The following is a 24,647-nucleotide window of genomic DNA, read 5'->3' on the forward strand; positions in this document are numbered from 1 at the left end:
ATCTGAAAAGCAGTTCAGGCTGCACTGTTGTTCCTAGGGTGGAAGTAAGCAATCAGCATTTCCTGAGCTGCTCTGGAGTGAATGGGCTAACAGATCAGTTATTTAAACACTGTTTGGTGTGAAAACCAGAACAAGCAGAACTGATAGCTTAAAACAGTGAAAAATACCAGGAAATACTTAACAAACAGTGAAAGTAACAAAAAAAGCTTGTAAACAGTGAAAACAGCAACAAAATTCAATTTAACCAGCACAGAAAAGCAGACAATTGCAGTACAATCGCCTAGTTTAGTATACAGTAGATAAATGCAGTATAAAAGTAGGTGGTGGGCAATACAAAAGTACAGTAAATAGTATAAATAAGCAAAAAAAAAAAAAAGGCAGCTTTTGTTTTTTTGAAAGCTAAGAAGCCTCTAGTCATCTGGTAACCCAGCTCAGAGTTGTGGCTGGTAGATCACCTCAGTTCAGCTCAGTACAACCATCCAGAAACCTGCTCAAATGCAGGGCCTAAATATCAGAAGCTAAAAACTTGAAAAAAAATTTTAAAAAATTCAAAAGGACCAATGAGGATGCTTGTTCCAAGCCGTAGACCAACCTTCCTTTACCAGAGAGGTCCCAATCAGCACAGTTCTCTCATAAAAGTGCAGATAGGTCTCTTCCAATCCAAGATAAAGTGCAGATAGGCCCCTGCCAATCCAAGATGACTTGGAAAACGTGGTCTGAACAAACAAACCACTACAAACAGTTCCAGAAGTAGCAAGCCTATGTCTGGACTATGCTACAGCTACTAGTTACCCTAGTTTCAGCAAGAAACAGTACAGAATGTTTAAAACAGCAACAAAATAGCAGTGAGACACTTAAAAAAGTTTAAAACAGCAGAAAATCAGCAAGGAGGCTCTAAAGAATGTTTTAAACAGTTAACAGATCAGTTACTTAAACACTGATTGGTGGGAAAACCAGAACAAGCAGAACAGATAGCTTAAAACTGTCCAAAATACCAGTAAATACTTAACAAACAGTGAAACTAACAAAAAGGTTTTGTAAACAGTGAAATCAGCAATCAAATTTGATTTAACAAGCACAGTAAACCAAACAATTGCAGTGCATCAGTGTAGTTTAGTACACAGTAGATAATTGTAGTGTAAAGTAGGTACCAGGCAATCGGGCAATAAAAAAGTGCAGTAAATAGTAAATAAGCAAAAAAAAAAACAGGCAACTTATGATTTTTGGAAGCTGAAAAAACTCTAGTCATCTGGTATCTCAGCTCAAGAGTTGTGGCTGGTAGCCCACCTCAGTTGAGCTTGGTACAAACAAGCAGAAACCTGCTCAAATGCAGGGCCTAAATACCAGAAGCTAAAAACTTGAAAAAAAATTTTAAAAGATTCAAAATGATTAATTAAGATGCATATTCCAAACTCTAGTGCAGACTGTCTTTACCAGACAGATCCCAATCAGCACAATTCTCTCACAAAAGTGTAGATAGGCCCCTTCCAATCCAAACATGCTCACAATAAACAAACCACTGCAAACAGTTCCAGTAGCAGCAAGCCTGTATCTGGACTATGCTATAGCTACTAGCTACTCTAGTTTCAGCAGAAAACACTACAGAATGTTTGAAATGTCATAAAAATAGCAGTAAAACACTAAAAAATTAAAACAGCAGAAAATCAGCAAGGAGGCTCTAAAGAATGTTTTAAACAGTTAACAGATGAGTTATTTAAACACTGCTTGGTGGGAAAACCAGAACAAGCAGAATGGATAGTTTAAAAACATTGAAAATTACCAGTAAATGCTTAACAAACAGTGAAACTAACAAAAAGGCTTTGTAATCAGTGAAAACAACAATAAAATTTGATTTAACAGGCACAGTAAAGCAGACGACTGCAGTAAAATAGAGTAGTTTAGTACACAGTAGATAAATACCACATAAAAGTAGGTGGCAGGCAATAACAAATAGAGTAAATAGTATAAATAAGCAAAACAATGGGCAACTTATGTTTTTGGAAGCTCAGAAGCCTCTAGTCATCTTGTATCTCAGCACAGAATTGTGGCTGGTAACCTACATCAGTTCAGCTCAGTACAAACAAGCTGGGTGTTGATGCTTTCCCACCTTTTAAAATACTGTTAAATTAAACATTCCAGATCTTTGTCACTGTCTTCCCTCCTAGTGTCCAAACTTCCACAAAAATCCCATCTATTCCTGGAGACTTTCCTGCAGATTGATTATACATCACCGTTTTTATCTCATCTCCTCCTATCTTAACTGTTAATTGTTGAGACTCATCTACCGCTAACCTTGCCATAGTTAAGTCTTCCGTAAATTTACCCTCTTTCCTAATTTCCACATTTCTCTGCTTTATACAAATTTTCATAAAATTCCAGAAATATCTCTAATATCTCCACAGGATCTCAGTTTTTTTTTTCTTGTTATAGGCTCCCTATGTTTGGCAACAACCCTTTTTATTTTCTGCTACCCAAATCAGTGTGCTAAAAGTTTTTGTGCTCTGCAGGTATTATCAAAAAACAGTTGCCTAACAGTAATCTTTCTAAACTCATACTTACTATCTAGATGCCGCCTTATTTTCTCTTTAGAGCTCTATAGTTACACCTCTTCTTCTTCTATGAAATTCCCCTTATTCTGCAATACTTGAACCTTTGTCATCCATTCAAAATAATTCTTGTTACTTCTTAACCATATCTCTTTATTTTTTATTTCTACTCTATTTTTAAATTCCACTTTCATCTTATCCCATTCACTAGCAATAACTTCTGAAGAAATTTCTATCTTCTCTACTAACGCTCATATAATTTCCACTATACATTCCTTAAATTCCTCTCTTTTTAACAAGTAGGTGGGAAGCTCCAGTGTCTAAATTTTATCTAAGTTGTTATTGGTAAGTTATCTGAAATAGCTATTGGATGTGTGTCGAAGCTTTCATTTTAGTGCACATGCTCCTGTGAAATATAATTTCTGTCTAGTCTAGCCCAATTATTGTACCATGGAGAATAATATGTAAATTATCTCTGAATTCCTACTGAATATTTTCATACACTTCTTCAGGAATCTATCTTCTTTTATATATGTTCCCCTCTAGGTCTCCCAGATACACCCTCACTGTTGCAAATCAAATTCCAGTCTCCACCTATACCGGTAAAGCGTTCCGTCAACAAAATACCAAAAAAGACTGAAGTGAAGAACGCTGACTCCACAGTCTCTAGAAATGCTCACTGCCCACAAACAATATCCAAACCACTAACGATGATGTAAATACTGTGTAAAAACACACCAACCACTTAAATGGTTAGAAAATCTTCATTTAATATTCCATGGGTTAAGCGCTTTCACTCACACAACTGTGAGCTTCATCAGAACAACTATAAAAACAAAAAAGAATGCAATTTAAATACTCCGTTTGGCGCCAAATCTATATGCATTAAAGTGACAAGGCGCACAAAAGATTCTGTACTTAAAATACCTCGTATGCTTCACCTAATGTCACCTAAAACACTTATTTACAACCAAACATCCTGTGTAATACTGTAAAATATCTACAAATATAACATCAATAAAAATGTCAAAAAAAATATATAACAACCATCACTATATTCAAATGCATTAATGACTAACACATTCTGATTGTTCACATAAAAAAATAAAATACACATAATCCCCTACAAGTGTACATACTTATTTTAAAAAATTGAAAGTTACTACAATCATCAAACATACAAAATGTTATTAAAATCTTCATATGTTATCTACAAAAAATGGTTACGCAATGACATCCTTGTGTGTCATAAGCTTGACCTTGTCTACATACAAAAATTGTGTTAATGAATTTATTTAATGGATAATAATGGTTTAATGGTTAGGTAATCATTGAGCCCCGGAGGAGTTGAGGCATCAGTGAATAACTGCCACCATAGTTCCTTATAAGCCAATATTGCCTTAATGTTGCCTCCTGTAGGATCAAGGGCAACATTTTCCAAAATGGCAAACTTAAGAGTGCTCTACCCCCTGCTTCTCTACATGTCTATATAGAGCATTGTTCACATCCTTCCTCCTGATATTATATAGGTGTGCATAAATGCATTTTTTTAAATTCCTTTCAGTCTTCCCTATATAGTATCCCAGGCAAGCTCCACATTTTGCCAAATAAATGACAAATTTGGAGTTACAGTTACCTTGTTTGAATCTTATTCTAGTTCTATTGACATTGCTTAAAACAATTCCTTCCTCCTCATTTATTGCCTGACATTGACTGCAACTGCTACATTTTGAAGTGTTCTTCTTAGCACTGTCAGTTCCTTTACCCATTATTCCTCTTTCCAAATACATCTTGATGTTGCACCCCATCTTGTATACAAATGTAGGTTTTTTGTACATAACATATGAAGATTTTAATAACATTTTGTATGTTTGATGATTGTAGTAACTTTCAATTTTTTAAAATAAATATGTACACTTGTAGGGGATTATGTGTTTTTTATTTTTTATGTGAACAATCAGAATGTGTTAGTCATTAATGCATTTGAATATAGTGATGGTTGTTATATATTTTTTGGCATTTTTTTGACATTTTGATTGATGTTATATCTGTAGATATTATTTTACATTAATAACAGGACATTTGGTTGTAAATAAGTGTTTTAGATGACATTAGGTGAAGCGTATAAGGTATTTTAAGTACAGAATCTTTCGTGCTACTTGTCACTTTAATACATATAGGTTTGGTGCCAAACGGAGTATTTAAACTGCATTCTTTCTTTTTATAGTTGTTCTGATGAAGCTCACAGTTGTGTGAGTGAAAGCGCTTAACCCATGTAATATTAAATTAAGATTTTCTAACCATTTAAGTGGTTGGTGTGTTATTATACAGTATGGTTTGGATATTGTTTGTGGGCAGTGAGCATTTCTGGAGTCCGTGGAGTCAAGGTTCTTCACTTCCAGTCTTTTTCAGTCTCCACCTATAAGTAATAGTCCCTGCTGAAAGCTGATTATTTCTTCCAAAATCTTCTTAAGCTCCATCATAGCAGTTTTAGGTTCAATATAAATACATGCCAGAAGTTCACTTGCCAGTAGCCCTTTACTTCCACAAATCTACCATTGTTATATTTTTCTCTGTTCTGTCACTATTGGAGCTCCTCTAGCTAATGTATAAGCATTCCCCTTTTCATTTGTCCCTGCTATTCTGCTGAATATCTATCCTATAATCCTTTATCAGATGCTCACTTTTTACCAAATGTGTCTCCTGTAGCATTACTATTTGCATGCTGCACTTCTTAATATTATTCAATGTTCTTTCCTTTTTGTCTGTGTTTGTGAGGTCATTCATGTTCCAAAATAATATGGATAGAATAGCCATTATGATAATAAGTTATTATTCCTATCTGTTGTATATGGCACCTTTTTTATTATCTGTTTCCAGCTTTTGTGTTACATACACCCATTGTTTGGCAGGTTGATCTTGTATAAAGTTGTTTCTTGTCTTCTTCATTTGAATATATATCACATTTTGCAAGACTTTTATTTTAATGAAACCTATTGAGGTGTGACTGTTTTTGATGATTATTGAGACACCCCCACCTTTTGACCCTTCCTGTGCATTAGCTGGTCTAAATGTGTGGAAGGCCTATAGCTGCATGGATGCTTTCCATGGCTTTAAACCATGTCTCTGGAATTACACAGAGGTCTACAGCAGTAATTCCTCAGGTTATCATTGGTCGTTTCAGTAATATTGGAAAGTTCAGCAGGTTGGCACTGACTTGAGAAATGATCTTACCTTATAACTGTTAGGCAATGTCTGAAATTATACATTTCAAGTGTGAGGGAGTATCTAGACAATGTTTTACTTACTTAATTAATTTAATTAATTTTTTTTTTTATGTAAGGAACATTGGGGCTGGGGTCAATAATACCAGGGTGTGAGCACAACATGTGGATCTTTAGCTATATTCCTGTCTCAGTGAATAGTTTGTAGCTATAAACATCACTTCATACCTGTCAAAGTTCTTTCTTCAAGAATTCTCCACAAAGCCAAGAATAACTGGGGGTGAAAAGCATGACTCAAAATCAGGAGAGATTTTTAAATATTATTCTAATCCACTTAATAAGTTAACATGAGGTAATAGAGCAATGGGGTTTACATTGACATACATTTTCTGAACAACAAGAAGTTTGAATGTCTATTGTGTAATATTACTGTAAGAAAAGTTGATGGAGGGGACAGCAGCAACATGGGGTTGTGAGCGCAACATGTAAATCCCTAGCTACATTTCTGAGTAACTGAATAGCTTGTAGCTATGCATCATTATGTACCTGTCAACATTCTTAACAAAGATAAACATGGGGAGGGGGGTGCCAAAATCAGGGTAAGTTTTTAACTATTAATCTAGTTCACTTAAAAATTACTAAAACAGCAGTTTTTGCAGCAATATGTATTTTTCTGAATAAGAAGTTTGACACTGTAACGTGTAGCATTATTGATAGACTTAAATTCTCTGTAATTTAGTAGGAACATAAAGATTTTATGAGGGACAAAGCAAAATTCTGAGGCCAAATCAAGGACAGTTGAGAGGCATGCAATCCATGACTTTGCTAGGAACATACCTCTCAATCTCTTAGAGCAAAAAGTCTTGACAGAAGGAGGTTGGCATAATGGTTAAGGTATTTGCCTTATAAATCAAAGATGCAAGGTTTGATTCTCAGATGGGATAATTGGCTAGGCTTAAAACAATTCACAAAGGCATCTATGAACCTAATAAAAGTGGGACAAAGGCCCAACAATAAAAACAGTTTTTTTAATATTGCTCTTACAAGCTTAGACAGTTGACAGAATAACAAGTTTTGCATTAGCATGAATTTTTCTGAAGGATATGAAGTCTGAAACTTAAATGTCTATAATTTTTTAACTTAAATCTTTAATTATTTACCAGTAATTTGCCAGAATACCACAATTTCATGAAAAACGGACCAAAAATATGAGACCAAAATCTGGACGTTCTGCGAAAATCTGTACAATTGAGAGGTATGGCTAGGATATCACAAAAATCGTTCGAAAGCTAGAGTTAATCCGAGAAACAAACTATCACAGACAGAATTGTAATCGCGTTTTGAGCTCTCTGCCTACCCGTCATGGCGCTATGGACGTAAACATTAGGCAACTTTTCTTTCATGTCTGTCATGCTGGTTTGTGGTCAGTAAAGATGCTGAGGTATTAAGAAAGAGAGAGCAGCAAGTGTACATGTGAAATATATATTTACAGTGACTACACATTACAAAGATGCCTCGTTATGCTCAGCTTGTGATGGGCCCTGCTGGCAGCGGAAAGGTAAAAACTATCATCTTCATTAAAATGCCACTGGTTCAAAACCTTTCTGCATGTCTGTTTCTCATAGCATTCTGTCTTCATTAGAAGTTTATTTGGCCCTGATAAGGCAGTTAAAGATATTATTAACAAGTCAAAAGATTAGGTTGTAACAAGAGTATAGCATGTATAATGTGGCTGATATTGAGACTCGGACTGTGAAATTCGTTGAAATCAAATTGACTGATGTTTTTGCAACGTTTATGAAATACGTAGACTTATAAATGTATGAATGTGTTTGCAAATGTAATCGCTTATACTGGAACGTTCATAGCTCTCAACAGTGTCTTTCAAAAATGTGGAATACTACCTGTCGCAGACAGTGTCGAGCTAACGAAGTTTGCAAATGTTTACCAACTCTTCTTGATAACTCGCAAAAGTACTTTGGTTTAATTAATATGATTCAGAATTATTTACCATGGATATGTATTATTTTTTAATTCTTAGCTATGAAAATATGTCAGATTCTTTCAATGTAGAACAATCTAGAACACAGAATTTTAAGACGCAAACCAGGAAAGTTATCTACTTCCTGTAGTATAAAGGATTGATATTTTGACAGCTGAAATAAGTGGAATGTCCTTAAATATATTACTGTTGAAAACTACGATCGTTTATACAGAATGACAACCCTCCGATGCAGTATTTTGGCTTATTCAGGTGCAATCACTGGTATTTGTTGTACTCTGTTGCACTTACCAAGTTTCACCATAAATTTAGTCTAATTGTTGTTCTTTTTTTGTCGGAGGATAAAGCATAAACTTTTCATCTGAACAAATAAGGAATAGGATCATAGGAGGTTACTAGGTTATAAACCAAGAGTTTAGCCCATGTTTAGACAAATCAGCACCCGATGCCCCTGTGCAGCAGAGACTTGGGTGGAATCCCAGGGCTATATTTTCTGTTTCCCATCCAGTTATCCAGGTTGCGCTTAAAAAGGGGTAAAGAGGTACTCTGCTTGATGTGGAGAGGGAGTCTGTTCCATTGATGGGGGAGTCTCTGGGACACAGATCTGTCCCGCCGACAAGTTGATGTCACAGATCAGGATGAGGCCACGCAGGCGGGTTACTCGAGTGGAGTTTGACTTGCGGATATGCAGCAGTCGCATCAAGGTGGGGTCCGTGATCGCCTTGTATGCCAGACAGAGGTCACCTCTGAGGAGTCTGTATGAAACTGAGTAGAGGGATAGGGCTTTTAACCTAGGAAGGACAAGTATGTCGTATTGAGTAGTACCACTGAAGGTCTAAGAAGGTAGTCGTTGTTTTGTGCTGTTTTGCAGTTTTCCACATGCTTCTTTCTGGGAATGAACATGGCCCAGTAGGATTAGCCCATTCAATAATTTAGCAATTAGTGGTCTTCCTAGTAACTCTTTAGGTTCCATAAAATTCTACAGAACATTCCTGGTTTGTCATCTGGCAAAGGGTAGAAAATCAGTGGGTTATGAGTAGAGTAGGTAAAACAGAAAGGTTATCCTGATAGGCTGAGGTCAAGTAATTATGCGTACTGGCCTGGGTATGGGATTGTTCCCAAGTTGGGTAACCTGACCGCAAAAAATCTTTCATAGTAAGCAACTAAATAGTTTTGGTCATCACTGAACGTGTTTATAAGAGGTGGCGAGATCAGTAATCACACTGAAGTATACATAGTTTGTTTTGAAGTCAGTTTAACTTCTCCAAGTCTTTTGGTTTCTAATACCATTGCGAGAATGGACCCCATTTCTAAGTCAAGATGTGATTAAAGTTCATGAAATTAGTATTGTTTGTCTTTGATATTAGCCAAAGGCACTCTTCGCATCACCTGCTATATGCCCAAATTTGACGACTCCTGAAATTCATACGGAATTATATGTATCGGCAGCGTTTCTAAATACGATTGTAAATTCTGTTTTATGAGATCTATTGCTCCTACTACTATTGAAACTCTCGTGTATTTCTTTTATGTTGCTGTCATTTCTACTTGTAAATCTTGTTATTTTGTGACTGTTTCTCTTTGTAAGTGAGACAGTAATTGCTAGGTGTAACAATTGAAACAATGGCACTTCTGTCTTTTTTCACACAGACTATTTAGCTGGTTTTCTCCCATCTGTGTGTTTTTCTTTTTTTGGGGTAATGGGTGATCTCATGTCTTCATCATTCTCTCTAATGCTTTGTGGTTCATGTCTCCAGTGCTTCTCAGCTACTTCTATATTGTAGCGTTTGTACAATCTCCAGTGCAACAGTCTTGCTGCATTATTGTGTCTTTCAGTGTACAGTTCCTCTGCAACAAGTGTATCACACCCACCGACAAGGTGTGCGACTGTTTCCAGTTCTTTTTTACAGAACCTACATTTTGTCTCTTTCTCCCACATTTTCAAAGGACTTTGTAAGTCAATGTGTATGTAGTCCACTATCATGGGCTGCCATTATTAACCTTTCAGCCTTTGGTTTCAACTCACGTCTACCAAAAAACAATGAGGAACACAGCAAAAACTACAAATAAGATCACAGAAAGGCACTTTGGGAGGACAACCAACTCTCTTATAGTTGCCAACCAGTTTATTAATCACACAAAAAAACTAAAATTATTCACAAATGCTTAACTTTTCACCGCATTTTCATCTTATTCAGGACTTCATCAGATGTGCCCTAACACTCCTTACAATCCTATATTTATGCAAAACATAATTAAGAACCACCAATGAGAATACTAAACAATTCAATTAAAATTTTTATAACAATCATATACCCCTAAAACGAACCATGAAAAGTATCTTGTGAATTGTCATCAAATATTAAGTAACCCAGCCACTGGGGATGCACAAGCCAGTTCATTTCTTTATGTCCGTCCCAAGCCTGTATAAATGAGGAGGGTTGCGTCAGGGAGGGCATCCGGTGTAAAAATTCTGCCACATAACTTATGGTGCGAAAATTTCATATTTCCATACAGGATCGGTCGAGGCCCGGGTTAACAACGACCGCCATCAGTACTGTTAGCCAACAGGGTGCTGGCGGAAATTGGGCTACTGTTGGCCGAAGGAGAGTGAAGGCATGCCCGAAGGCAGGAAGAGAGGAGGAAGGTTAGGAGTGTAGCAGTGAGGGTAGAAACTTTGAATGTTGGCAGTATGACTGGTATAGGAAGAGAGCTAGCTGATATGATGGAGAGAAGGAAGGTTGATGTTGTGCGTGCAAGAGACCAGATCGAAGGGAAGTAAGGCCAGGTGTTTAGGAAACTGGTTCAAATTGTTCTATCATGGTGTGGATGGCAGGAGAAATGGGGTAGGGTTATACTAAAGGAACAATATGCCAAGAGTGTTTTAGATGTGAAGAGAGTGTCTGACAGAGTGATATTTATGAAGCTCAAAATTGATGGTGTAATGATGAATGTTGTTAGTGCATATGCTCCACAAGTTGGGTGTGCGATGGATGAGAAAGAGAAATTTTGGAGTGAGTTGGATGAAGTTGTGGTGAGTGTACCCAAGGGTGAGAGACTAGTGATTGGAGTGGACTTTAATGGGCATGTTGGTGAAATGAACAGAGGGGATGAGGAAGTGATGGGTAGGTATGGTGTTAAGGAGAGGAATGCAGAAGGTCAGATGATTGTGGATTTTGCGAAAAAGGATGGACATGGCTGTGGTGAATACGAATTTTAAGAAGAGGGAGGAGCATAGGGTGACGTACAAGAGTAGAGGAAGATGTACACAGGTGGATTATATCCTATGTAGGAGGGCCAGTCTGAAGGAGATTGGAGACTGTAAAGTGGTGGCAGGGGAAAGTGTAGTTAAGCAGCATAGAATGGTGGTCTGTAGGATGAAGTTGGTGATCAAGAAGAGGAGGAGTGTGAAAGCAGTGCCAAGCATTAAATGGTGGAAGTTAAAAAAGGGTGATTGTGAAGTGGAGTTTAGGGAAGAGTTAAGACAGGCACTGGAGAGTTACCGAATAGCTGGGTAACTACAGCAGAACTAGTAAGGGAGACTGCTAGAAAGGTGCTTGGTGTGACATCTGGACAGAGGAAGGAGGACAAGGAGACCTGGTGATGGAATGAGGAAGTACAGGAGAGTATACAGTGGAAGAGGCTGGCGAAGAAGAAGTGGGATTGTCAAAGAGATGAAGAAAGTAAACATGAGTATAAGGAGATGAGGCGCATGGCAAAGAGAGGTGGCAAAAGCTAAGGATAAGGCGTGTGGAGAGTTGTATGAGAGATTGGACACTAAAGAGGGAGAAAAGGACCTGTACCTATTGGCTAGACAGAGGGACAGAGCTGGGAAAGATGTGCAGCAAGTAAGGGTGATAAAGGATAGTGAGGGAAAGGTACTCACAAGAGAGAAGAGTGTGTTGAGTAGATGGAAAGAGTATTTTGAGAGGCTGAAGGTTGGATGATGTGGGGATAGTGAATCAGGAAGTGAAACAGATTAGCAAGGAGGAAGTAAGGACCGCGATGAAGAATGGAAAGGCTGTTGGCCCAGATGACATTCCAGTGGAAGCATGGAGGTGCTTAGGAGAAATGGCAGTGGAATTTTTAACTAGATTGTTTAATGAAATTTTGGAAAGTCAGAGGATGCCTGAGGAGTGTAGAAAGTGTTTTGGTACCTATCTTTAAGAATAAGGGTGATATGCAGAGGTGCAGTAACTACAGAGGGATAAAATTGATCAGTCACAGCTTGAAGTTATGGGAGAGAGTCGTAGAAGCTAGGTTAAGAAGGGAGGTGATGATTAGTGATCAGTATGGTTTCATGCCAGGAAAGAGCACTACAGATGCGATGTTTGCTCTGAGAGTGTTATTGGAGAAATACAGAGAAGGTCAGAAGGAGTTGCATTGTGTCTTTGTAGACTTGGAGAAAGCATATGACAGGGTGCCTAGAGAAGAGTTGTGGTATTGTATGAGGAAGTCGGGAGTGCCAGAGAAGTATGTAAGAGTGGTACAGGATATGTAAGTGGGTAGTGTGACCGTGGTGAGGACTGCAGTGGGGGTGACAGATCCGTTAAAGGTGGAGGTGGGATTACATCAAGGATCAGCTGAGTCCTTTCTTATTTGCAGTGGTGATGGACAGGTTGACAGATGAGATCAGACAGGAGGCCCCGTGGACTATGATGTTTGCAGATGACATTGTGATCTGTAGTGAGAGTAAGAATGAGGAGAGGTGGAGATATGCTCTAGAGAGAAGAGGAATGAAGGTCAGCAGGGCTAAGACAGAATATATGGGTGTAAATGAAAGGGAGGGTAGAGGAATGGTGAGGATGTATGGAGTAGAGTTGGTAAAGGTGGACGAGTTTAAGTACTTGGAATCAACAATTCAGAGTAATGGTGAATGTGGAAGAGAGGTGAAGAAGAGAGTACAGGCAGGGTGGAATGGGTGGAGAAGAGTGTCAGGAGTAATTTGTGACAGTCGGGTACCAGTAAGAGTGAAAGTGAAGGTCTACAAGACAGTAGTGAGACCAGCTATGTTATATGGGTTGGAGACAGTGGCATTGACCAAAAGGCAGGAGTCAGAGCTGGATGTGGCAGAGTTAAAGATGTTAAGATTTGCACTCAGTGTGACTAGGATGGATAGGATTAGGAATCCGTATATTAGAGGGTCAGCTCATGTTGGACAGTTTGGAGACAAAGCAAGAGAGACGAGATTGCGTTGGTTTGGACATGTGCTGAGGAGGGATGATGGGTATATTGGGGAAAAAGATGCTAAGGATGGAGCTGCTAGGTAAGAGGAAAAGAGGAGGGCCTAAGATAAGTTTTATGGACGTGGTGAGAGAGGACATGCAGGCGGTTGGTGTGACAGGGCAAGATGCAGAGGATAGGAAGAAATGGAAAGAGATTATCTGCTGTGGTGACCCCTAATGGGAAAAGCCGAAGGATGATGATGATGATGTCATCAAATGTTAAGTATTAAAAACACTGTATGATAAATATTTATCAAAAGCACATAAAATTAAAATATTTGTTTGTTTAACTCGTATCTAATTTTAAAATAAAATTTTTTAAAAATCAATTCTCCTTTTCTTATTCTTTTATCTTACTCTAGGGCTTCATCTAGTGGCCATGAATTAAACGTATCATAGTCTGGCAGCCCTTAATTTCTGAACAGGAGCTGGGGAAATGTCTGTTGGCTTCTAAAATGATCTGCCAGTACAGCTTCCTGTATTCTATTTTTGTCTCCCATGGCTCTCCTATCATAGGTACAACTTTTAATACAAAAAAAAAAAAATAACTAAATCACATGCTGTAATGTATACAAAAACAAACAAAACACTGAGAAACTCTCCAAATCCACAAAGAAATACCAAACGTCCGTAAAACAAACCGTTTATTAAAACTGATAAACTGAAGCGCTTTGCGATGCACTTTTCGTTCAAGTAATACACGAACTTCATCAGATGCCATAAAATCAAACAGTACTGTTTAAATAATGTACGTAATCCATCAGCTGATTAATTAAAAGCATTAAAGGGGTATAATCCTTATATCAAATCAGCACATAAATGCCATGCATAATTACACAATTTTATAAGATACTTAAATCTCCCATTCAGGCATATCAAATAGTTAAAACAGAAACAAAAAGGCTTTTAAGTTTTAATATAGCCATAACTGAACACCCCACACATGTATTCAAATTCTGGATTCTGGACCAGCTGTTACATAATATTAGAGGGGGCCCTGTTGAAATAGAACTCGAAAGGCAGGAATTATTATGGCAGATTAGACTAGACTATATGCATATAATTGGCCGGGCCTTAACGATATGTGTTCAATTATGGCTATATTAAAACTTAAAAGCCTTCATAAGTAGTTAAATACATGTATATATAAGACCTGGGTAATATAAGAATAAATGAGTCCAGTGGATGTTCCTAAAATGAAATGAAATAAATATTGAATATAGTATGTATGTATGTGTGTGTGTGTATATATATATATATATATATATATATATATATATATATATATAATGTATGTATGTACACATATATATACTTATATATATGCATATAGATAAATAATATAAATAAATTAAAACACAGAAAATTACATGTTTTATAAATACATATATAGAAATGGAACTAAAAGAATAGGGTTATTTTATGTTTATATTGCGGTAGCTGCTAGTTATGGTAGACTGCTTCTTTCTTTGTTTCTTCTTTTTTGTTTTTTGTTTCTGTTTTAACTATTTGATATGCCTGAATGGGAGATTTAAGTATCTTATAAAATTTTGTAATTATGCATGCCATTTATGTGCTGATTTGATATAAGGAATATACCCCTTTAATGCTTTTAATTAATTTATCAATTGACTGATTACGTACATTATTTAAACAGTACTGTTTGATTTTATGGCATCTGATGAAGTTCGTGCATTACTTGAACAAAAAGTGCATTGCAAAGCGCTTCAGTTTATCAGTTTTAATAAACGGTTTGTTTTACGGACGTTTGGTATTTCTTTGTGGACATGCTGTAATGTGTTTATACAGGGCATTATTGAGATTCTTATTTTTGAAATTATATCTATGCTCATAAATCCTTTTTTGAAGTTTTCTCTCTTTTTCCTACATAAAATGTGTTACATTTATCACATAATGCAATGTAAACCACCCCACTGGTGTTACTGCTAGCATAAGCTTCAGTTATAATATGTTTATTTCTTCCCCCTATATACATACGCTGTTTATTTAGCACATACGGGCACTAAGGGCAAGACCCACATTTAAAAGTGCCCACTTTACCTTTTCTATTTGAATTCCTCACATACTCTCTATTTTCTATTATATTCTTAATATTAGAACTCTTCCTGAATATACATTTTTAGGGGGTTTTCAGAGATGATTTACTTGCAAATCTTGCACATTCTTTTTCTATTATGTTCTTAATAAACCCTGCACGCTATCATAACTTGTCACAAAAGCACCTTCATAGGAGAATTTTTCTGTAAGTGACTCATTCCTGTGATTGACTAATGCTATGTCATCCTTTCCTTGCAATGGGGCAAAGCTGTTATCTCTACCTTTTATAACCTCTTATTTAAATTCATGTAAGAAGTTTTCAGGGTAACCCCTTTCTTTAAACATTTCCTCTAAAAACTGACATTCTACCAAAAAACCCCTCTTCTTCTTCAGAAGTCCTTGTCCTTCCTCTCACAAATTGACCTTTAACTATCCCCTTTTTTGATAATAGGGGTGCGCACGTGTAAAGTTATGAATTAGAGACTATTTCTTTTCTAAAAACAGTAGATTTAAATTTACCTTCATGTTTTTGAATTGTGAGGTATAAATAACCCATCATAAGTAAATCTCAATAAATTAATAGTGTTGGAAATATAATTGAAAAACTCTAACTTTTTTCTTCTGTTTCTGTCCAAAACAGGCATATATCATCACAATATCGCTTGTATAAATTCCATCCTCCTGTATACTCCAAATTAAATATATACTTTTGTTTCCAAATATAGAGAATGTTTGCTTGCACCCATTGCTGCACCCTTTATCTGCTGAAAGTATTCCCCCTCAAAATGTATAAAATTATTTTTCAAAACTAGTTCAATCAATATCAGACAGGTACCAGACTCGCACCATATTCTAACATTGCTTCCTTAAACCAGTCAATTCCTTGATCATATGGAATAGAAGTGAATAAATCTCCTATGTCTATAGTAATAAATATCATTTTCTCATTGTATAAGTTGGGTTTAACACATTTCTGTAAATCCCAAGAATCCTTTAATGTATCCATTTCTGCCATTGATAAAGTTTAACATCCAGAAACTTGGCTTGGGGGGGGGGGGGAGGGGGAGCTGTAGCGGAACCTACTGTAGGCCTAAGTGGGGGAGCTGTTAAACTTTTATGTACTTTTGGAATGCCAAATATAGCGGGAACTGTTTATTGTGTAAAAATCGGTATAGATCTAAATTTGTCAATCCCTCTGACAAATCATTTAGAGTCAAAAAATTATTTTATAAGCTGTATTGACTTTTTGTATTGAGACTGTAACATAGTTCGTCTCATCCTCTAAAATGTCCCATCATTTTGGTCTCGTAAATAATAGTATCCATAAATACTGTTCCCCCTCCCTCACCAGGCCTTATTACTCTCAAAAGTTACTTTCTAATTCCCTCTAAAATATTTCTTTCCTCCTTAGTTAAGTTGGAAATCACTTTATTTTGTTTTATTCCTTCTCTTAGCTCTTTCTTCACTAATATTTCAAAATTTGTAAGTTGTAGATGGAGTGGGGGTTATATATATTTTTCCTACTTAATGTTTCTTTTATGTTATTCTCACATTCATAGTCCTTAAGCACAAGTTCTAAAATCTTTTTTTCTAATAAATAAATCTATTATTACTCTGCTTATGTCTGATTTTTTTTTTTACATGGAATACATTTAAATTTGAAAATAACCTAAAATAAAATTCAATAATTTCTATATTACTAAAATTAAAATTATTATAACCTTTAAAACTTTCTTTGTTAATACTGTCTTGTCCTATGGGTTCATTTAATTTCGCCACTGACTACCCCTGTTTCCCTCTCTCCATTTGTTGTAGTACACCGATCCTTTGTTCTTTAATCTCTCCGAACTCTGGAGAGGGTGATACTCTAAAGGGTCATTGAAATCATAATGAGGTCTTCTGTAAAAGTCCTTGTTTTCAAATCTTTCTTGTTGCGTGTTCCTATTTTGATTATTATTGTTCTCTCTCTCTCTCTCTCTCTCTCTCATGCCTTCTCTCATTTCCTTTATGGTGGTTCTTGTAGGTTGTAGGTCTAGGGTAACTATGTTCTATTTTTTCTTGTCTCTGTCTAATTTCCTTATTTTCCTATTAAAGACATTCTTACATTTCCTTCAACCTTTTCCATGATATCAAAAATATTTGTTTTTCTCCCATTCAGCAGTAAATAATAAATCATTTACTATGTTATGATTAATGTGCTCAGTTTGTCTAAACATTACATCCATGTCTTTTTCATTTTGCCTAATGATGGCTTTCTTTATGTCCATTCCATATCTGTCAAAAATGTTCACTAGCTCCTTGTGAAACTCCAAGCCATCTTCCACATTATTTGGGTATTTACATACTCTAAGACTTTTTGGGACAATACTTAGTCTTGTACACTTGTACAATTGTAAATGTAATTGTACTTGTGAGATTGTCAGAGAGATGAAGAAAGTAGACAGGAGTCTAAGGAGATGAGGTGCATGGCAAAGAGAGAGGTGGCGAAGGCCAAGGATAAGGCATATGAAGAGTTGGATGAAAGGTTGGACACTAAGGAGGGAGAAAAGGACCTGTACCAGTTGGCTAGACAGAGGGATTGAGCTACGAAAGATTTGCAGCAGGTAAAGGTGATAAAGGATAATGAGGGAAACATATAAGCGAGGAGAGTGTGTTGAGCAGATGGAAAGAGTACTTTGAGGGGTTGATGAATGAAGAGAATGAGAGGGCGAGAAGGTTGGATGATGTGGGGATAGTGAATCATGAAGTGCAGTGGATTAGCAAGGAGGAAGTAAGGATGGCTATAAAGAGGATGACGAATGGAAAGGCTGTTGGTCCAGATGACATACCTGTGGAAACATGGAGGTGTTTAGGTGAAATGGTAGTGGAGTTTTTAACCAGATTGTTTAATGAAATTTTGGAAAGTGAGAGGATGCTTGAGGAATGGAGAAAAAGTGTTTTGGTACCAATTTTTAAGAATAAGGGTGATGTTGATGGTGTAGCTACAGAGGGATTAAATTGATCAGTCACAGCATGAAGTTATGGGAAAGAGTAGTGGAAGCTAGGTTAAGAAGGGACGTGATGATTAGTGATCAGCAGTATGGTTTCATGCCAGGAAAGAGCACTACAGATGCGATGTTTGCTCAGAGTGTTGATGGAGAAGTACAGAGAAGGTCAGAAGGAGTTGCATTGTGTTTTTGTAGACTTAGAGAAAGCATATGACAGGGTGCATAGAGCGGAGTTGTGGTATTGTATGAGGACGTCGGGAGTGTCAGAGAAGTATGTAAAAGTGGTACAGGATATGTACAAGGGTAGTGTGACAGAGGTGAGGTCTGCGTTGGGAGTGACGGATGCGTTTAAGGTGGAGATGGTATTACATCAAGGATCAGCTCTGAGCCCTTTCTTATTTGCAGTGGTGATGGACAGGTTGACAGACAAAATCAGACAGGAGTCCCCGTGGACTATGATGTTTGCAGATGACATTGTGATCTGTAGTGAGAGTAGGGAACAGGTGGAGGAGACCCTGGAGAGATGGAGGTATGCTCTAGAGAGAAGAGGAATGAAGGTCAGCAGGACTAAGACAGAATATATGTGTGTGAATGAGAGGGAGGATAGAGGAATGGTGAGGATGCTAGGAGTAGAGGTGGCGAAGGTGGATGAGTTTAACTACTTGGGATCGATAGTTCAGAGTAATGGTGAGTGTGGAAGAGAGGTGAAGAAGAGAGTACAGGCAGGATGGAGTGGGTGGAGAAGTGTCAGGAGTGATTTGTGACAGATGAGTACCAGTAAGGGTGAAAGGGAAGGTCTACAAGAAGGTAGTGAGACCAGCTATATTATGTGGGTTGGAGACAGTGGCACTGACAAAAAGGCAGGAGTTAGAGCTGGATGTGGCAGAGTTAAAGATGTTAAGATTTGCACTGGGTGTGACGAAGGTGGACAGAATTAGGAATAAGTATATTAGAGGGTCAGCCCAGGTTGTAAGGTTTGGAGACAAAGCCAGAGAGGCAAGATTACGTTGGTTTGGACGTGTGCTGAGGAGGGATGCTGAGTATATTGGGGAAAAAGATGCCAAGGATGAAGCTACCAGGTAACAGGAAAAGCGGAAGGCCTAAGATAAGGTTTATGGATGTGGTGAGAGAGGCCATGCAGGTGGTTGTTATGACAGAGCAAGATGCAGAGAACAGGAAGAAATGGAAACAGACGATCCTCTGTGGCGACCCCTAATGGGAACAGCCAAAAGATGTTGAGGATGACTTAATCTTGCACACTCTTTTAAATATGCATTGTATAGATCCAAGGATTTATATGTAAATAACAAACTTTCTAACTTGTCTATATTATTACCATGTTTCATTATTGCTGCCAACCACTATCTGTTCATGTCTATTAAAAACATATTTCTTAGTTAATATTGAGTTTATCCAAGTCTCTTAACAGTTTGTGTACAGTCACCTAGTCTGTCATTTGTGTTCCTGCGAATGGAACCGCCTTCTTCTTCTGTTCTCCAGATAGAATCATTAGTTTCCCCCATTAAAATATTAGTAAATCCATCCATTTTGTCATCTTTATCCTTGTTTTGCTCTTGCCGAGAACCTACAAGTTCGCCGGTCTTGTTTAATCCACCATAAGGATGTAAGGAGTGTTGTGGCACATTTGTTGAAGTTTTGAATAAGACGAAAACACAGTGACACTTCAAGCGTTGATTTTTTTTTATGGTTTTTTTTTTCCCATTTTTTATTGTGTGATTAATAAACTGGTTGGCAACTTTAAGAGCAGTGGTCGTCCTTCCATAGTGCCTTCCTATGATCTTATTCAACTCGCATCTCCTTAACCACTCCTGCACCATATTCTGACCAATTTGAGGTCATTCTAGGAGATCTCTATACATGGCTTTTCCACATTTCTTTCCTTCTATTTATAATTCGTGAAGCATTTTTCTTGTTTTTTCTGCCAAACTAATCCAGGATCTTTTGGGGCCAGTCAGTCCCACCAAAATTGTAAGCTAAGACAGGAAAGCAAATTGGTTTATAGCTTGGACTTTATTCCTTGATATCACAACTGTTTTCAATGTAAGTTTTAGACTTCTGAAGTATTTCTGAGTTTTGTTCACATTTATTATTGCAAATCTTTCATCAATTCCCAAATGTTTATACACTTCTTCACGCTCAGATTCCTTTATATCACATTTCTGTCCTAGACTGATATTTTCTTGGTACTGCAGCTTTCATGCTTTAAACGTTGCTTTTGCACATTTATCAAGACCAAATGTAATTTTTATATCCTGTGAGAAAGATTTTTAACCACTTGCACTTGTGCTTTCAACTCCTCAACCAATGAACTATACAGTTTTAAGATGTCCACAATAAGCGGATGAGAAATCTTTTCGCAAGGTTGTTTAACAGGGTTCTAAATTATGACCAAGACGTAATCTATTAAGAAACAGCTTAATTGCTTAAGGGTTAGACAAAACATCGGTGACAAAGACTCACCCTGGAATGTCCCCCTTTGAAATTTTATCTCTGGGTAATAATTGCCTTTTGTCATGGCTTAATTGCAGAGTGATTTGTTACTTCTTTATGGTTAGTGTAATTGATAAGTGTAGGAAATATTTTTTATACATCTGTAACCACTTCTTAATCTATGAATGAATGCTTTTTTTGTAATCTGTCCCTACCTTGCTTAAATTCTTCTCTTTTTTTTCTTCATTATGACTTTATTTAGCAGCAAATGATCCATTGTTTTGTATGACCTTCATTTGTTATCCTTTTGTTCCTTTTCCATGATTGAGTTTTCTTCTAAATGATTATAAACTCTGTCTGCATCAATTCCAGTATGTAGTTTGTACATTGTCGGAAAGGCAAGTTATTGGTCTGTAGTTTTTAAGATGGCTTATAGGTTCACTCGTAAGGAGTATAGTTTTTCCTGTTAAACAGGGTAGTGTCTGTCTGGGATGCACATGTAAGTAGCTCAGGTCTAAATCTTTGCAAAAAGATGTTGATGGTTTTAACCACAAGGTAGGTACTGCATCTGGGCCTAGGGTTTTTCCAATTAGGAGCTTTTCTTAATTTTTGTTTCAGTTTCTGTGTTACTTCATTCCATTTCATATACTGTATAGCTGACCTCCTTACTATTTTGTTTAATTTTTCTATCCATTCAGCATCTTTATGTTCCACAGGGTCTTCATAAATATTTCTTCAGAATGTGTCTATTTCTTTCTTTTTTTGTTCCACAGGGTCTTCATAAATATTTCTTCAAAATGTGTCTATTTCTTTCTTTTTTTGTGGTGTGTTTATTCCATTGCTTTGTTTCCCAATTCTCTGAAAACTTTTTTTGGGTCCTTACGTAGTACTTTTTCTTTATATTTATCTACATATCTTCTAAGTTTTTCTACCTGTGCTGGTTAACTTTAGTTTGTTATTTGCAGTAATATGTGGTAGATCCTGGTCTGTTCTAATCGCATCTTTTTTATTTAAGTAATTTTGATGATCTGATTCCTCTTGTATATACTGCTCATTTTAATTACTTTATAGTTTTCTTTATTTGATGGTTCCTTGTTGGCATTTTATTTCATCCCTTCCTTTCCCTTCTTGCACTGTATTTTTGTGGTAAGACTTTATCTATTTAGCTGCACAGTAGTATATCATATTTACTTTCGTTATATTACATTAACATGCTAATCAAGACTATTAACAAATTAATTTGTTTTCAAACTTCTAACTTTTTTGGCCTTATTTACTTTCTCTAATCTATTTCTTTTATTGATCTTGATATGAATGTCCATCAAGTCAAACAACTCTTGCCTTAGATTTATTTTCTTCTAAACTGAGAGTACATTATTTACACTCTATTTCCTGCAGGAATTCTATCGAAAGCTCTAGAACATCTTTCTGGACATGTCCTCTTCAGCCACATATTTTTTGTATTGTGAAATTTTCCACATCTGGGTGCCTTTACCTACATTTCTCTTCAAATATGTTTGGAGATTGTTTAATGTGGCTTTCTCCTTTGCATAAATATTGCACTATATCAGATATCTTTTCTTTCCCATGTCCATACTACTTTTCTGTACTTTTCAAAAATCTCTCTATTTTCGAACTTCCTCTGTACATTTTTATTTGAAGCTTTTGATATTTTTTCTTGTGCAAGTATTTTTTTTTCCTCTTAATTTTTCTCTCTTAATCTTTTTGAATATCTTCTATCTGGAATTTTTTTGGGCTTCTTGCATAATTGTAACAGTCTCTCTAATTTTTCCTTAACCACAATAGTCCACGCTATCATCTTTATGGCTCTTTTTTTGGCCTGTCAGTTTTTGTGGACTGTTGCTTCCTTCTACATACATCGGGGGACCATCTTCCCCCTGAGTCTGGCCTAACACCATTGTAGGAATGTTTCTGTGTCTTGAAGGATTCTGCAGTGCCAATTTTCCCAGTCCTGGTTCTACTGTGCACACCATGATTGGGTGCTTTATTTATTTATTTATTTATTTATTTATTTATTTATTTGTTTGTCTGTCTGTCTTTGTTTACCAAGAAAGTCCAACTGGGTAATATCCATTTTCAATGGAGGCCCAGAGAGAAAAGCTCCCATCTGTTTACATTGCATTATACTAAGGTCTAGTCAAACACAGACTTGTTACATTTCTTACATTTTTATATATGTGTGTGTGTGTGTATGTATGTATGTGTATATGTATGTATATATGTGTATATATATATATATATATATATATATATATATATATGTGTGTATATGTATATATATATATATATATATGTATATATATATATATGTGTGTGTATATATATATATATATATATAAATATATATATATATATATATATTATTTTTTTTTTAAGATTTTAAAGAGGTGAAGTTACTAAAGAGCACAGTGTAACTTGGTGGATTGTACAGGCAGCAGTTAAAATATATCTATAAAAATGTTGCCATTTCAGTAAGAGGTTTAGAATATTATGTTTAAGGAGAGTATTTGGACAGTGAAAACGTTGTACAAGACCAGAATTAGTTAAGAAGTAGTCTAAATAGTGGTTTAAAACTACTGAGTTTGCCAGAGTTTTATTTGCATGGGGATACTATTCCAAAGTTTTAGCAATGCATTGGGGTAGAGCGAGTCTCCTGCAGCATTATTTGAGTTATTTGTAAGTAATAAGAATCCGTTACTAGAACGGAGGTCTCTTGATAAACAGTAGGGTAGTAATAAGTTTTGTAGTGTAAGGCATTTTTCTGGATGTTGAATGAGTTTGTGTTGTAGTCACTTGTGAATATGTTAGACAGTTGTGCAGTTCAAGCCGTTTAATTGGTGTAAGCAAGTTTCTTTCTTTGAGTATTGTTTGTTAGGATAGGATCAGCACATAAGACAGTCAGCAGTAAGAAGGCGATTGCTATAGTTTTTCTTGCAGTGTCTGCAAGGAATCCATTGATCCTATAAAGGGAGCCTATTTTCTGGTGTGTAGATTTAATGGTGTGCAGTGTATGCTGGTCATATTTGAGATGGTCCTCTATTACGATACCTAGAAGTGTCATCTGTTATGACGCTAGAAGTTTACTGTGAGTTAGTTTCAGTGACAGTTTTATTTGCTGACATTATTTTCTGACATTATGCTAAAAGATTGTTTTTGATTTTTGGCAACTTTTTGAGGTGAACCGCATTAACTTGGTTTACTTGGGGTTGAGTAGGAGGTTTGATTCTTTGAGCCAGGTTTCTACAGAGGAGAAAGATTTTAGGGTAATGTCTTGGAGCTTATTTATTGTTGAGGTCTCGCAAATGAATGTTGAGGCATTTGCATACTGAACTAAATTAGCATGGTGGGTGGAGATGTGGGATCATTAATAAATATATAGTGGTAGACCCAGGATAGAAACTGCGGTGGTGGTGCTGCGGTAGTGTTGTCGCCTCACAGTACGACGTCCTGTTTGATTCTCAGCTAGAGAGTCTTCTGTGTGGAGACTTGCGTGAATGGGCGTACCTTCGTTGAAGGTTGTGCGTCAGAGCTGGCAACTCTGCACGTAAAAATCTGCTGCCAGTCATTAGCGGACCAGAGTTCTGCTGTGGCGACCCCTAACCGGGAAAAGCCGAAAGACTCAACAACAAATAGAATTGGAGAACAGGGCATGTAGGGAAAACCTGAGATTTTCTGCTGTACCAGAGAAGCTGGAAGGAACAGTGTATTTTATGAAAGTGCAAGTAAGCAGCTGGGCTGGTATTCTAACAGCAGGAATTAAGTGAAAGGACACATCGTGTGTATGATCCAAACCTGACTATGAGAAAACAGCCTTGACCTTTAATAGTAAAGATGTAGTCTTACCAGCAGAAGGAGTTTATTCTGACAAAACTGTGGCAGAAGGACAAAGCACTAAAAGTGAGAGACAGCAGAGTGTTTGTGGAGAATGACTACTCATTGTACACCAGGCAGAAGAGGTATAAATTTATTCCATTATTCAGGGAATGTTGAGAAGCAGGCATGAGATTCAAACTCCTGTACCCAGCTGTCTTCAAAATATTTTTTCCTGGTGGACAAAATCATTTTTGATGAAGTACACACTAAGGAAGAAATACAAAAGTTTGTCCAACACAAAAGTGAGCTGTGAAACAGAA

General features: G+C 36.7%; 1 protein-coding gene across 1 annotated transcript in view; it reads left to right on the forward strand.

The window, feature by feature from the left end:
* The first annotated feature begins 7,076 nt into the window (after window positions 1-7,076).
* The window catches only part of GPN3 (GPN-loop GTPase 3), a 232,192-nt gene continuing 214,621 nt past the window's right edge, over window positions 7,077-24,647 (forward strand). Inside the window, exon 1 of the mRNA XM_044068644.1 lies at window positions 7,077-7,328. Within this exon, the coding sequence (XP_043924579.1) occupies window positions 7,281-7,328 (48 nt within the window). The 5' untranslated portion in view covers window positions 7,077-7,280. The remainder of the gene's footprint in view (window positions 7,329-24,647) is intronic.

The sequence above is a fragment of the Protopterus annectens genome, chromosome 4.part0 (genome assembly GCF_019279795.1).
Source record: "Protopterus annectens isolate FY-2018-M chromosome 4.part0, PAN1.0, whole genome shotgun sequence".
Lineage (NCBI taxonomy): Eukaryota > Metazoa > Chordata > Ceratodontiformes > Protopteridae > Protopterus > Protopterus annectens.